General features: G+C 33.7%; 1 protein-coding gene across 1 annotated transcript in view; it reads left to right on the forward strand.

The window, feature by feature from the left end:
* The window catches only part of DNAH5 (dynein axonemal heavy chain 5), a 439,069-nt gene that overhangs the window by 258,701 nt on the left and 163,999 nt on the right, over positions 1–16,369 (forward strand). The window contains exons 32-39 of the mRNA XM_001372730.4: positions 1,844–2,000; positions 2,319–2,531; positions 3,668–3,892; positions 5,557–5,729; positions 11,681–11,859; positions 12,263–12,450; positions 14,047–14,241; positions 15,597–15,731. Coding sequence (XP_001372767.4) covers positions 1,844–2,000; positions 2,319–2,531; positions 3,668–3,892; positions 5,557–5,729; positions 11,681–11,859; positions 12,263–12,450; positions 14,047–14,241; positions 15,597–15,731 — 1,465 coding nt within the window. The remainder of the gene's footprint in view (positions 1–1,843; positions 2,001–2,318; positions 2,532–3,667; positions 3,893–5,556; positions 5,730–11,680; positions 11,860–12,262; positions 12,451–14,046; positions 14,242–15,596; positions 15,732–16,369) is intronic.

Raw genomic sequence — 16,369 nt, forward strand, 5'->3', positions numbered from 1 at the left:
CTCTTTGAATGGCTCCCCATCAGTTGAATATATTAAGCTCATCATAACTGCTTATTTCTCTGTTCCTCCTGATGGTAGTTATCTTCTCATTAAGACTTCTTCCATTCTTGTCTCTCCCTCAACCCACACATTGCATCAGTTATCAGTTCCTCAACTGAATTCAGTAGACATGCATTAAATGCATGCTGTGTGTACAGTTCTCTGCTAAGTGCCGAGTATACAAAAATGAAAACTGTAGAATCTCTGCCCTTAGGGAGTTTACCTTCCTGGGGAGAAAATGGGCAGCGAGGTGATCCAATGGATAGAATGCCAAGCCTAGAATCAGGAAGACTCGTCTTCCTGAGTTCAAATCTGTCCTCAGACACTTACTAGCTATTGTTCCTGGGCCAGAACTTAGCCATGTTTGCCTCAGTTTCCTCAACTGTAAAAAGAGCTACAGAAGGCAGTGGTAAATCACTTTAGTATCTTTGCTAACAAAGTTCCAAATAGGGTCATGAGGAGTAAGATATGACTGAACAACAAAGGAAGAAAAGAAAATATACCTGGTAGAATATAAAGCAGAACAGATTAGAGAAAAAGAAAGAGACCAGTATATTACATTGGGAAAATTTAAAGGTAGAAGGACTACTTACTTTAAGTCATAGACATTATAAAAACAAACAAAAACTTCACAGAGGAAGTAGCTCCTACACTGAGATTTGAAGGAAGAGATAGTTACATTGACTCAAATGTAGCAATAGCACTTATATCTAACTACCCTTCTGGCCACCATTTTTGTGCTGACTGGAAAAAGTACCTTGGTGTCCATAATGAACACAATGAGAGTCAATTTGTACAAAAATAGAAGCAAGATTTCCCTTGGTTAAAGCAAAATGTAGATCTTCCTACCTATAGATTATGCAGAAAAGCTATGATTACCAGGTGCTCTTCAAAAGTCATAATTTGCAATTAGATTGTGGAAAGTTTGAATTGCTAACACTGCCAACAAAAGCAATAGTAAAAGTAATATTCAAGGGAAAAGATTTTTTTAAAAGTCATAGTTTATTTTTAAAAATTATTTTTGTTTTTTCCATGTATGTTAATACAATTTAAATAATAATTTTATGATGCTTTGTAATCAATCCATGTCTCATTTCTCCCTCCCCAAGAAGGCAGGCCATATTATATATGTTGTACATGTTATAATACAATATACATGCTTATTTTTTCATATGAAATAAAGATAATATTCCTTATGCTTGAGAAAATTTTATGGAAGAAATAAGATAAAAATAATATGCTTTAATCTGCATTCAGACTCTATCAATTACTTCTGTGGTGCTGGATAGCCTTAATTGTCATAAGTCCTGTGAAACAGTCCTGGATCCATACTTTCTTGATGATAGTTAAATCATTCACAGTTGATCATCATACTGTATTGCTGGTATTGTGTACAATGTTCCCTCTATTCTGCTCATTTCACTTTGATTTACGTCATATGAATCTTTCAAGGTTTTTTTTAAATGAATATCTTATTTATTATTGCACAATTATGTTACATTACAATCATATACCATAATTTATTCTGCTATTCCCCACTTGATGGGCAACACTTCAGTTTCTAGTTCCTTGCCACCACAAAAAGAGTTTCTATAAATATTTTTGTACAAGTTGGTCTTTTTCCCCATCTTAAGTCTCTGGATTACAGAAGTAGTAGTTAAAAAAGTCACAAACTTTAAAACAATCACACATACATGCAAATATATGCATATTACATACTCCTGAAAAAAATAAGTTGCCAGAAAAACAAATTTTAAAATGCATTTAAATGAATTTGTATTTTTCCCCTTTCTCTACCAATCAGCTACTTGGAGAAAAAACGACTTTCTTTTCCTCGGTTCTTTTTTGTCTCCGATCCTGCCCTTTTGGAGATTCTTGGTCAAGCATCAGACTCTCACACTATACAGGCTCATTTGCTTAATGTGTTTGACAACATAAAATCTGTCAAATTTCATGAAAAGGTATGCTCAATTTTGGTTCTTACTAATGTATTTTTTGCTTATTATTATGCAGAATATAAGTTTTTTTAAGCTCACAGAGTCATAGAATATTTAAAATATATTGAGAATAAATTTTCTCTGTATAGTGAAATTTCATAATTTTAAAGTATTTTCTCTTTTTATAGTCAGTTCTGAACCTTATTTTTTACATCATTTCTTATGTTGAAAGCTCAACTTGAAGAAAAAGAAATGAGATTGGGAGAAAAAAATAATGGAGAAAAAAGTCAGTGCATTTATCTTCATTTCTATATGAATGTTTTTTTTTTATGTCTAACATAGATCTATGATCGTATTGTGTCAATTTCCTCGCGTGAGGGTGAGATGATTGAATTGGATAAACCTGTGATGGCAGAGGGCAATGTGGAAGTTTGGCTTAATTCTCTCTTGCAAGAATCTCAGTCCTCATTACATCTTGTGATTCGCCAGGCATCCACAAATATTCAGGAACCTGGTTTCCAACTGATTGAATTTCTTTCCTCCTTCCCTGCACAGGTCAATATTAACCTGAGATAGTCTTTTGTGTAAAATGTTCTTTTAAGATTTCTGAAAGTGTATCTTTTGTTTTTCTGGAATGATTGTGCTAAAACAAAGCTCAAACAAATAGATTTTCATGAATAGAAAGGGGATAAAAATGGGTTCACAAATTACCTAATTATATTTGATTAAACTTTTAAAAATACACAGATGAAGTCCCTTTTGGTATTTTATGTGCAATGTGAAATTGGTCTCTACATAAAGGAAATGGCATATAAAACATTTTTTTTCATATTATTGCTTGAGTTTTCTAACAATTCAGCCTCAATGTATATTACTCATAAAATATGATAAAACATGTTTACTGATAGAATGAAGAACTAACTAAAATGCATAAAATTGTTTATTTTCCAGAGGAAATACTATCTCCTAGTTGCTTTCAAATGGTAGTGTTGCTTTGCCTGCTGTGGGGTCATAAAGAATCAGTAAAGTGATGGTTTCCATCAAGGGATTTACAATGATCTAGTGGAGAAAAGGTTTAGACATTCATAAAGAAAACAAAGACCTTAAAATCAAAGCAAAACAAACAAACCCCCCCTCAACAGTGCAATACAGTAAGGCAAGAGGCATTTCAAGAGAATGCAGTACTAATTTGCCACATATATGTATATATGTGTGTAGTAAAACTATGTAAATATATCTATATATGTGTTTGTACATATACATCTATATGTACATATATAACACATATATATACCATTGCACACACACATATATATATATATATATATACATGTGGGTACATATATGTGTATATATATATATATATATATCACAATTTCTAGAGGATTTGAGAGTGAAGGGAGAAGCAATGATTTTAGACTGGAGGGCAATTGGCGTAAGAAAAATCTCTAAGTTGAAAGCAACCTTTGAGACCAAGTAGTAAAATTTTTATTAGTTCAAGAATTTCCTCTGCAATATCCATGACTGTGTCATTCTGCCTTCTTATTAAGGGGACCTCATTAGCTTCTAGAGAAGACTTTGAATTTACATTTTGATAAATAATAGCTACTTATTTTGTATATAATTATGTTTAAATATCTCTATAAATATGTTTACATTGTTTTTTTTTGTTGTTTGTTTGTTTCCGTTAGGTTGGATTGTTAGGAATTCAGTTGATATGGACAAGAGATTCAGAAGAGGCTCTCACTAATGCCAAGTTTGATAAAAAAGTCATGCAGAAAACAAATCAGTCTTTCCTAGAACTACTGAATACACTTATAGACATGACAACGAAGGATTTAAGTTCTGTGGAACGTGTAAAATATGAGACTTTGATTACTATTCATGTCCACCAAAGGGATATCTTTGATGAGCTGGTAAATGTTTTTGTAGCCTGCACTATCTGCATACTTAGTTGGTTTCAATTTAATTAAATCAAAATAAAAGTTATAGTTCAGCTTAATGATTTTCTTCGTGATAACTGGTTGTTTTTTCTCTTAATTATTTTTGTACATTTACTTGTTAACTACGAAAAACTATATATGGAACTTACATTTTAAAAATATACTGAAAAACTTGTCACTCAGCTCTCATTTTGAGTCTTTCTGTCTGATGCTTGTCTGTCTGCATTTCCACTTGTCTAATAGTTTCCCTTTTTTGGGGAGGACAGACATCAGATTTGTGAGTTCATCAGTATAAGAAATTCTCTATAAGAAACCATCAAAGCAGATCTGATCTTTTAAAAAATATTCATTACTTAAAGACATCATAAAGATTATCACTACTATTCAGACCAATTTCATTGTTAGGAAAAAAGTTTAATAGGATATTTGAGTTTTTTATTCAATATGCCTCTTTAATAATTTTTGCCATGGTTGCCATTGTTCACACTCAATTTTTGTTATCTTCTAGATATTGTATTAGCTTTATGCCTTTAAAAATTGGTAAGCATAGAAAAGTTTCAAGGGGAGGAAAAATGGGCAACAAGAAAGGAAGAAAAGTTGCTTTTATGAACTCTTCAATTGGTTATGAAAGAAGGCAGCTTACTTTACTTCTGGTTTAATGAATGAAGTACTAGTTTTATTCCAGGGTTTCTTTTCTGTCTTAAATGTCATGGGGTCATAGATATAAGACTAAAAGGGACCTTAAAGGTTATATAGTCTAAACTTCCTCATTTTATATATTAGGTACATGAGTCCCCAAAAGGTTAAGTGGTTTCATTAAAGGTCACCCATGTAGCAAAAGGCTATGTTGGGATATGAGTCTAGGACATCCAACTTCAAATTCAACACTTCCAATTTTTAAATTCTCCATTTAAAATCCATACAGCTAGAAACAATAAAGAATTAAGAAACATTGGCACAGAAATGTGAATAATTAGTGCAATAATCTAGAAAGATAATATATTTTAATTCTTGTGTACATATTCAATCTTAAATAGATTTGGGAGTCAAGAAGCTTTGGAAATTAGTTGTTTTTGTTTATTAAATGTAGAAAATGTTATGTTTTATTAAAAATTCAAATGGAAATGCCATTAACTGACAACATAATAATACCATTTAGAAGGTATTGTGTGATCCTAGGAATTTTAGATTTACTTTTTTCTTATGTAAAAGCCCAAAAGTTCTTTAAAATCTAATTATTCTTTATTTTAAATTGTGTTGCATGCATGCTAAGTCATAAGATGATTTATGTCTTCTTCATAGATTATTTTGTGAATAAATCTGTGGGAAAGTATTTTGGCTTCTTAATTTCATAAACTAATGTGAGGATTTTGTATCTTATATAGATATTTAGTTTCATTGGATGTATGCATACATCTTATTTAAGGAAGGCACTCTTTTTTACAATATCACCATGATTTTGCAAAAGGTTTCTTTGTGAGGCTGTGAAATAAAGAATAGATCTTTTCTCCATCCCAGAATTTTTTAAAGAATTCCAGTTGGTCCTCTTTACTACTCAGTGGCTTCACCAGATGTTAATTTATATGTTTGAAATGAATTGTTCTCTTTTGTAATCATGTATGTATTTTAAATTTCAGTGTCATATGCATATCAAGAACCCTACCGATTTCGAGTGGCTGAAACAGTGCAGATTTTATTTTAATGAAGACTCTGACAAAATGATGATTCATATCACAGATGTCGCTTTTATATACCAGAATGAATTTTTAGGCTGCACTGACAGACTTGTCATAACTCCTCTCACAGATAGGTGATGGACAGATTCTGTGATTTTTTTCTCCTTTCTTCTTTTTAAAATGCTTAGGGATTTTTATTATGTCTTCAGGTTTTATCAGTTCTTTTGTAGCTAAAGTCTTTGAAACCCAGACATTTTTAGCATTATAGGTGAGTTTTCCCATATATCTTATGCTGGATAGAGATAAAAATCTCACCAGACTTGCCCAGGAGGAGCCCATATAAAGCATTTTCACTTTGTTTCAATTGAGACAAAGTTAAAGTGACCTCTGTGGAAATTGAAGGGCCAAGATGAATGAACTGTTCTTTGTTTTTATGGAAATAAAAAGTGTTATAAAGGATGGTTGGCCTGGACTGCCATCGTAGAGATGTTGCTACTTAGTCCCATCCCATTAATATAATGAGCAAGAAAGCAACGAAATGCAAATATATCAGAGAAAATAGAAAGAATATTGATTTGGAAGTCAAGAGACTTGGATTCTGATTCCAGTTCTATTATTAAGACAAGTTATTTATCCTCTTTGGGCCTCAATTTCCTCATCTGTAAAATGAGGGGGATGAACTTGAGATGTTAAAAGATCCCTTCCAGAAATAAAATTTTGCAAGTCTTTGACTCTGCCTTAAACTTTGGGAAATCAGACACATTATATTTCTTCATAAAAATAATGTTTTATTATTAATTAATTCCAAAATGTGCCTTTCCATATACAAAATAGAACATTAGAAAATAATTGCATACCTTGAATCTTTATTGTGTACCACCTGTTTTTCCTTTTAAGAGTATGATAAATTCAGTAACCACTTTAGACTTCCAGCAGAGCAATAAGTTTAGCATTATTTCTAATAATATAATAATTATTTGTTAATATTTATTAGAAAATAAATATCTTTAGAATATTTCTAGTAAAATTTCTAATATTAAAACGATATTTCTTTTCTCTCAACTTTTATGACATCATTTTTGGGCTCATGGGTCTAGGCAGCAATTGTTTTTACCACCTTTAGTGAATATGATTTTATTTTAGGTTAGGATAAATAAGACAAGAGTGGTCCTTGCAATAGACATATTTATACTTTTCTCTGTGCTAAATTTGGAAGGATTCATGCTATCCAGATTAATAATTCAAGGTTTGGAGGGATGAAATCTAAAGCCCATCTTTTGACCAAGTCCTTGTACAAGCCCTGGAAAGGGTAGCAAGTGAAATCTTTCCCCTGCCCTAGAACTAGGCACAATGAAGAAAAAGGAGTAAAGATGTGGTGAAGTGAATCATGATTCTCCATGTTCCTCTTCCCACCATTGGAAGTTAAGGTCATATATGTTTACTCTTTCCTCCTATATCAGTGAGAGGATAATTCCATGCCCTATTCTACCCCCCCCCCCAAATTAATTTGTTTGCTCAAGCTTGTTCTAATCCCCCCCTTTTTTTTTCCTGAAATACAAGTAAGTTCCTGTTTAGTTTACGTTAAGTGATCGGTGATAGAGTGGATCGAGTATAAGACCTAGAATCAGGAAAACTCATCTTGAGTTCATATTGGACCTCAGACATTTATTAGTTGTGTAGTGCTGGACAAGTTGCTTCATCTTGTCTGTCTCAGTTTCCTCATCTGTAAAATGAGCTGGAGAAGGAAATAGCAAACCACTCCAATGTCTTTGCCAAACTCCTCCCTGACAAACATGAGCTTATGAAGGGTTTGACACAACTAAAAGTTCCTGAATAACAAGATTAGATTAATAAAGACCTTTTAGAATCTGTAACATGCAGAAAGTTAGGTTCATGTACACTGAAGGGGACAGAAAAAGCTTTATGTTGTTAGCCTGTAAATTCTTTGAATAATGGTATTCAAACATGATTACAATGTCCTTTTGGTTATGTGTTTTTTGGATTCTTCTGTGAGTGCATGATAGTTCATGTAATGATGCCACATGAAATCACCATATTTTGTGTTAGGGATGGACTTCTGACCCAGGGTGCAATTTGGGATCATTTTAGGTACAATACAATTTCCTCAATGTCATTTACCCTTACCTTAGAAAAGAAATCACAGTAGCAGAAATGAAGAGTTTCATAGAAACTTTATTTGTTTAATTAATAATGTATGCAAAGCTAGAAAACTGTACTTCTATACTTGCTTTGCTAGTGCTACAAATTCCTGATTTATCTGTAATATTTTCTTTTCTTTCCTTTTTTGTTCTTTTCTTCTCCCTCTGTTGTTAGGAATCCTGCCTTCTAAACTTTTTTGCTTCCTATTTCTATTTTCTATTTCTATGTATCCAAACCCTCTCCTTTCTCCCCAAATCTGAAACAAAATAGAATTCTGTTCTTGTACATAGACTATGTGACTTAGTGTACCTTCTCAGTGGAGCAATGAGGCCCACTTTTACTGGCTTTGTAGAGCTGATAGTTAAATGTTTAGTGTGAGCATTTATATCTTAGAATTTGGGAAACATTATAGATCAGGACTTGGTTTATTATTTTGTTGATTGTCCAGATTTAAAAACAAGTGAACGGGGAATAATAGTGTAGATGTATGTCATACACACTTCCCCCCTAGAGAAATAGTTGTTAAATACTTTTTCAGCAAAATCTTTCTTTTATTTTTATTATAAAATGAGTGATATTAAAAGGGTAAAGACTCTGTATTGAAAAGAATAACAATGAAAAATAATTTCTTCATTATTTTTATAGACTATTTTTTAAACTATAGGCATTTAATGCTTATATTTTAGACCTGTAGTCCTGGATTAAAAAAAAAAAGTATCCTATCAGATACAATTTATTTCATTTTTTTAACTTCTGTTTCCTCATCTATTAAATAGAGGTTTAGACTAGAAAATGTCTGAGTATTGTCCAATTCTAACTTTCATTGACTATGACTGTGCCTTTTTTAACCATTAGCTCAATTGGTCAGAGTAAAGTGCTTATCAAACCATCACAGATTATATCCCTAATTCCTGTGATTGTTGATCACAAGGAAAATCATACTAGAGACTGTTAGTGAATCAAGACAAATCAAAGTCACAGATGCATTGAGATTAAAAGAGCCATAGATGTTCAGAAAACTCAAATGATTTGCCCAAGATCACATAGCTTAAGTGGTTTATCTGGAACTCCAGTTTAGATTTTCTGACTACAAGTTCACAAGTTGAACTTTTTTTTTTTAAACATGGTGCCCTTGTCATTAATATTGAGAAAATAACAGAAAATTCAGCCTTCAGTGGTGGGTCCATAGCATATTCAACATATTTGAACAACAGTATATTAAAAAATTGGCTGAGGTGAATATCAGCAATTTATTATAGATTTATTATCAAAATATTAGTTCATATTTTAAAAATCTTGATTGTTTTATTCCTAAAACATATATGTATATTTAAATTTTAGCAAATGGGATAAAGGAGCCATAGCCATGATTCTTCGAGATAATTGATAAATATTAAGTTAATGACTTCATATACTATAATATCTGATAGGATGCTTGGCAATAATATTTAGAGAGTAAGCCTTGAAGTCAGTAAGATCAAGGTTCAAACTTCATCCCTGACAGATACCAATAACTCAACCCCTCAGTGTGCCAGGCAGCTCTCTCAGTCCCTATATTACATTACAAATTGCCAATGTGCATTTCTAGAAGTTTCTACACCCAGTTCACTACACTGATAAATTCACTGGTTCATGACTCACCTTGGTCAAAATGTAGAAAAAATATAGAGGATTAAAGGGCTTTGGACTTCCATTTTTATATTCTCTTCTCTTACTTCCACTAGATGATGATGCATAAATATGAAAATAATTTCAACTACATTAATGCAGGAGGGACACCATTCCTCCCTCTCCCCTTGCCACCATTACAGGTTAATGAATGGGCAGAAAAATAAATTGTGGATGAAGCAGAAATAATGAGTAACTGAATTTAGATATTTTTTGTTTATGTTTTGAAAATTATAAAATGTTAAACTCACCTACTTTTAAAGTTAGAAGTAGGGCACACAAATTCATTCAATAAAAATAATATGAACTATAAAATATACTTCAATTATGTAATATGGACAGTTATGCAAGGGAGAAGAGTTGATTAGAGAAAACAAGGAAGAGAGATGATAAGAAAAACCTCCCACAGATATTGAAAAAAGGACACAATGAAGCATACTAGAAATGGGTGGGAGAGATAAAATACTGGGGAGGATGGAACAAAAAAATATATATATATATATATGTATGTATATATCTGTAGACATCTACGCACAAAGATTCTGAGTCTCTAAGAAGGGTGTGAAATTGTTGCCTATAGAAGCTCCTCCTCGGGGTAGTTCTCACAGGATGATGATGGACAACTTGTAGTTAAAGCAGTCTTACTTAAGTAAGCCACGTCTTAACGGAGGGAGGCTGGTGACATTGTGCAATGTTCACTTTCCACTTAAAACATTACCATTGCATATTGAGACATGGGCTACTTCTTTTTCCGTATAAACAAGAAACAATCTTATGGAAATAATGCTTTAAATATTATAACAAATGGACAACCTATATCATATTATCTGCTGTCTTTGTGAGGGAGGAAGAAATATGGAGTGCAAAGTATCAGAAAGCAATTAAAATTGTATCCACTGGTATCTCAAAAAATTTTAAAATAAAAGGAAAGGTACACTAGTTGATTAACCAGTGCTTGCTACTCTTTAAGTAATCATTACTTCCTGAAACAGTCCTATAAATACAAAATTTGGCAGTTCAACAGGGGGAAATATTACTGTTTGTACTGCAGGGACCAAACAACACATCCCAGAGGTAAGTTGAAATGAAACTAAGGGCTAGTTTGGACCTGCTAACTAGAGGCCCCTACTCTTGATTTAATAGATATAGTTTCCTTTCTTTCTTTGCACAAAGTTATTTGCATTTTTATAAGCATATTTTTTGTAAAAATATTTTTGAGTAATACTGATGTAAGTAGTCTTTATAATTTTTACTTCTACATTTCTATTTTGGATTATTCTATTAAAACTCAACATTGCATTAAGACTTTTGGGATACCCCATACATATTTTTCATATGTGAATATGTATGTAAAACAGAACATATTTTATTTATATATCTATATACACTATATTCCATATGTTTGCTCCATATACACATGTTTTCATATTTATAATATGCACGAATACATAAAATTATAAATATCAAATATCACTTTAGAAATTGATTCAACTCATATGAATTTTTGTGTTCCTTTTACATAGATTATTCCCTTTTGTTTTTAGTATATAATAAAAAAATTCTGCTTGAGTTGCTTTGTCCAAGAAATGTATCATATTGCAATCATTCTGATGATAAGCCTCTATAAATTTATCAAAAATGGAAGGGACATGTACCATCAGCATTTGAGTCCATAATGAAAATCTTTCTATATTTATTTGAAATCATTTTTCCCTTTAAGAAGTTACCATTGTTTTTGTAGAATAGTAGTGCTAAATAATGCTTTTCTATAAATTTCCTCCCTTATATTCTTTTATTCTGGAGTATTTTATATCATATTAAAATTTTACTCGATGTACTTTTTCTGCTAGACTAGTCACAAGACTACTGCTTAGGAGTGTGTGTGTGTGTGTGTGTGTGAGAGAGAGAGACAGACAGACATAACAAACAAGCAGAGAGAGACAGGGATTCAGTGAATCAGAATATGAGTTTATCAGGAAGTAATGTCCATTTTGTGATGGTTATGAGCAATGTCATCAAACCAAGAAAAATCAAAGTATTTTAGAGTTATAAAAGGCCACACAGATCATCTAGCTTGTCTTCTATCTGATAGAGAAGGAATTGAGTGTACAAGGGTTAAGCAGCAGTCATAGGTCTAAAATCCATGTCTCTTGGTTGCCAGGCAAGGGCTCTATTCCTCATATTAGATGACTTCTCTAGTGTGTTTCTCCACCTCTGCCATCATAAGTCATATTTCCCTCCCTTCTCCCCTCTGTAGGTGCTATATCACCTTGGCTCAGGCTTTAGGAATGAGCATGGGGGGAGCGCCTGCTGGCCCTGCAGGGACTGGAAAAACAGAAACTACGAAAGACATGGGACGATGCCTTGGGAAATATGTGGTAGTTTTCAATTGTTCAGACCAGATGGATTTCCGAGGACTTGGAAGAATTTTTAAAGGTGAGAATCAATAGTCAAAGTGCAATATGGCAAATTGCTAGTTTTCTTTAGTAAAATAGTTTAATCAAAGTTTTTTTTTTCAACAATTGAAAATTAAAACTCAGAGGGAATTCTGAATGATTTTAAGGTAAGTCATATGGACAAGCATTATCTACATCACCTAACTGCTGTCAAATTCCTTTTGCTGAAGTTGCGAGGTCTGTGCCAACATGAAGCATCTTTCTCAGTTGTCTGCTCTGTTTGCTTTGCTCAACTTCTGATTCTCAGTGTACTCCTACTTTATTTCTGAATGACCTAATCTCTGATTTACTTTGACAGCAGCCTTCTTCCCATAGAACATCCTTATCCTTAACTCTCTGATACTATATATTAATCAGATTCTCTCTTTAAATTCCTTTCTAAGGGCTGGCACAGTCAGGGTCCTGGGGCTGCTTTGATGAATTTAACCGTATTGATCTACCAGTATTATCTGTTGCTGCACAGCAGATTTCCATTATTTTGACATGTAAGAAGGAGCATAAAAAGAGTTTTATTTTTACTGATGGAGACACCATACAGATGAATCCAGAATTTGGACTCTTTCTAACCATGGTAAGAAAATATAAACCCAACGGCTGATTGCATCATGATCACAAAGTCAATGTTTTCTCCTAGGAATAGAATTTTAGTTGCTTCTAATGGGTAAGAATAAGGATTGCAGGTTTTGGTATGCATTTATATGTGTGTACTCATTTGGTCACACCTAGTAAATTAATACTAATAATTCATCATTTAAGAGGCAGTGTGTTAGAGTTGATAACTGCCTGCAGAATTAGGAAGACAGGTTCTAGTTCAGACTCTGCATCATTCTGGCACTGCGCTCTTAGGCAAGTCAATTAAATGCTCATTTTTTAAAACCCTCACTTTCTGTCTTAGTAAGAACTAAGTCATTGAAGTAAGAACTAAGACAGAAGGGCAAGGGCTTGGTAAAGTGTTAAGTGACTTGTTCAGGATCATCCAGCCAGGCAGTGTTTGAATTCAGAGTTAAACTCAAGTCTTCTCAAATTCAGGACTGGGGCTCTATCCATTGTGCCACCTACCTGCTCCCATTACATGCTTATTGATCCCAAGGAGCTCTCTCAGCCCAAGTTGCCAATGGGATCATCATTAGGAAAGGATGTGCCTTATTGGGAGCCCCCTTCTTTGATGACATCACAGGTCTGGCCAGTTAAGAAATAGATGCACATGAGTCATGCTTGATGGTCCATGGCATGGTTAATCTTGTTAGTGCCATGAGATCAAGAGTTGTAAGGGACCTCAGAAGCAATTTCATTCAAGAGGTTCCAGTTTAGAGAGGAATAGTAGCTTTCCTAATTTCACATGCATAGAAAGAGAAAGGTCAAGAATCAGATTCGGGTCTTAAGACTGCAAAGTAAGTCTTTCTTCCACTGTATTTTCATATGGGTAACAATTATAGATTTGCTGTATCTTCATCCTAGTCTTTTTTGTAATGTTGTAATTGTATGTACTTAATGCTTTGTGAGAGTAGTCCATAAGAGCAGAACAAAGTTTTATTCAAGCATTTGCCTCTAGCCTTTTGTTATTAGCAGAAGGGCAGCCACCAGATATTTCTCTTGGCTCCAACAACTCCTGGAACCATTTACCAAGTCATAAAGGTGATATCTGTCTTTTAGCAGGTTGGAAGCCTCCTCCTGGTGCTTCATTCAATACTTTGCATATAGTAGGTAGTTGTTCTGGGTTGAGCCTCACTCTCTCACCCCTGATATGTTTAGGTTGGATATTGCAACAAAAGAAGACATTCATTGATCATTGAACAGTTACTTAAAGGAGATTTACTTAGCCATTGCAGAAGTATAATCCACAAAGACAGCCTCTGAGCACTCGGTGACCTAATTCATCTAAATAAAGATTCGGCTCAGTTCCACCAGCCAGACATCTCAGATCCCTTCCAGATCCTCATGGCTCCTTTGAACTCTGCTATGTCTTGTGGATGTGACATAGACTGAAGGCTATGAGAGGATCTGAGCCTTCAGTTCTCTGAGCTGAAACCTTGAGGACGTTCTCTGTTCTTTTTGTGGAAAAACTAACCTAACCTGCATGGGATGGGAGGCTATTGCAGTAGTAGTAGTAGTAGTAGTAGCTTCTAGTAGTATTGACCAGCTGTTGTATTAAAATTCTTCTGTTTAGAACCCTGGCTATGCTGGTCGGCAGGAGCTACCAGAAAATTTAAAGATTAATTTCCGTTCAGTGGCTATGATGGTTCCAGATCGCCAAATTATAATCCGAGTGAAGCTGGCTAGCTGTGGTTTCATTGATAACATTGTCTTGGCAAGGAAGTTTTTCACGTTGTATAAACTATGTGAGGAGCAGCTCTCTAAGCAGGTACGAGTACTCAGTGGTTGTTACCTGATATCTTCGGTCAAATTTTGTTTATATATATATATATATATATATATATATATATATAACATATATTTGGTGGGGAAGGAAGAAAGGGTTATTTATGCTTTTATTATATTAGCACAGTAAGTTCCACTGTGGATACTTCTTCCACTGATGAAGTTCAATGACTCTTCTGTAACTTATGTTCTTAAAGAGTTATTTAGGGCTCTGAAAGGCAATTTGTCTGTGGCACAGAACTAGTATGTAAGAGATACAAGACTAGAACACCGTCTTTTTTTCTCATTTTCCTGCCCTCTATCCTATACCAGCCCAGTTCAGAGGAAACTTTTAATGAATGTTGAATCAAAGAATCATTGAATTTAATCCCATCTATGTACCCTCAACTTCTACTGACATAACATAGAACATTAGTGCTGAAAGACCTGGGGAGTTCATGATGTTACACCGCTAGCTTCCTTAGTTTTCTAGATGAAAAGAACCAGAGAAGTGCCAGGGCCAGGTCTTGCTAAATTTTCAGTGTGACTACTTTGTAGCTTGGAAATCAGCAAGTGCTACCAATCAGGGCTTAATTTAGGGTTTTGTCCATTGTCTTAAGTTAGACTTAGGAAAGTGATGAAGAAAATGTTAATAATGTAGATATAATTTTTAAGTATGTCCTATTTTTTAAAAGAGAGAGAGCTGGTTGTTATATGTTTACCAGCATATCGCAGACTAGAAGAGGCACCAAAGACATAGTTTGTTATATATTTATCCAAGTTCTGTGCTTGATCTACTATAACATCCATGTTAGTTTCCTACATTCTACTTCTGCCCATCCCAAAACATCATGTCAACCATTTTATTATTCTATTCCAAGTCTTTCCATTGCCACGTTATGTCACATTACAGAGTTCTTATTTGGTACTTCAAACCCCTACACTCCTAACTCCTATGTTCTATTTTTCAGCCCACTTTCTGTTTGTTTTCTCATGTTACTTGTGTTATTACTGTCTTCTCTGTTTGACCTTATTTCTTCTCCTTCTAAACCTTTTCTTATCTTGCTGTCACCCATACAGAGTAAAAAAAAAATCCTCTCTTTCTTCAAGGTGAATGTGAGGGTCTGTGTAGCACAAGAAAATGTCCTTAAATGATTTCCCCATTATTGGAGCCCCACTAATGTCTTTCCTGATGAATTCTTGTACTCATGAAAACATATTCATGAAATGGAACAGATTTTTATCAATGGATAAAAATCATTTAATCATCATTACTCTCTCTTGTAATCCTCCTGGAGAAATCATATTTTTTTCTGAAGCCTAATATTGAAAGATTAAAAAAAACATCCAATTCCTTAGGTACATTATGACTTTGGACTACGTAACATTTTATCAGTACTCAGGACTTTGGGAGCAGCAAAAAGAGCCAACCCCACTGATACAGAATCCACCATTGTCATGCGTGTGCTAAGAGATATGAATCTGTCTAAACTGGTAAGCTTTCCAGATGGGCATGTTCCACTTACTTAAGTACCATTTCAGTTGATGAAGCACTAATAGCTATTAAAGATGTTTATTAGAGGTGCTCATTAGAAAGTCCTTAATTGCTACAGAAAATATTAGGGAAGATGAATATGGTATTGTCTACATTGTACCTAATATAATCTATATTTACTGTGATTACCATAGTAAATGACCAAACATGGGCAAAATAGTTATGGGCAAAATAGTTATAAAGGAAAGAATACATAACAAATTTATCAATTAAGGTTGATGCTGTTTTATTTCTATTGTTATTTCTAATGGTTTTTATTCCTTTGAACTAAAATATTTCAACCCTTTGGTGCACATCAATATTATATGGCAGGGGGGCAGCTAGGTGGCTCAGTATATTAGAGCCAGGCCCAGAGATGGGAGGTCTTGGGCTCAAATCTGGTCTCAGACACTTCCTAGCTGTGTGACCTTGGGCAAGTCACTTGACCCCCCACCCCCATTGCCTAGTCCTTACCGCTCTTCTGTATTAGAACCAAATACAGTATTGATTCTAAAATGAAAGGTAACACTTTAAAAAATTACATGTAAGTAAATGTATTTTAAATTCTATAAGTTTATAGGTAACTTGCATTTATTTA

Source organism: Monodelphis domestica, chromosome 3 (assembly GCF_027887165.1).
Source record: "Monodelphis domestica isolate mMonDom1 chromosome 3, mMonDom1.pri, whole genome shotgun sequence".
In the NCBI taxonomy this organism is placed as follows: Eukaryota; Metazoa; Chordata; class Mammalia; order Didelphimorphia; family Didelphidae; genus Monodelphis; species Monodelphis domestica.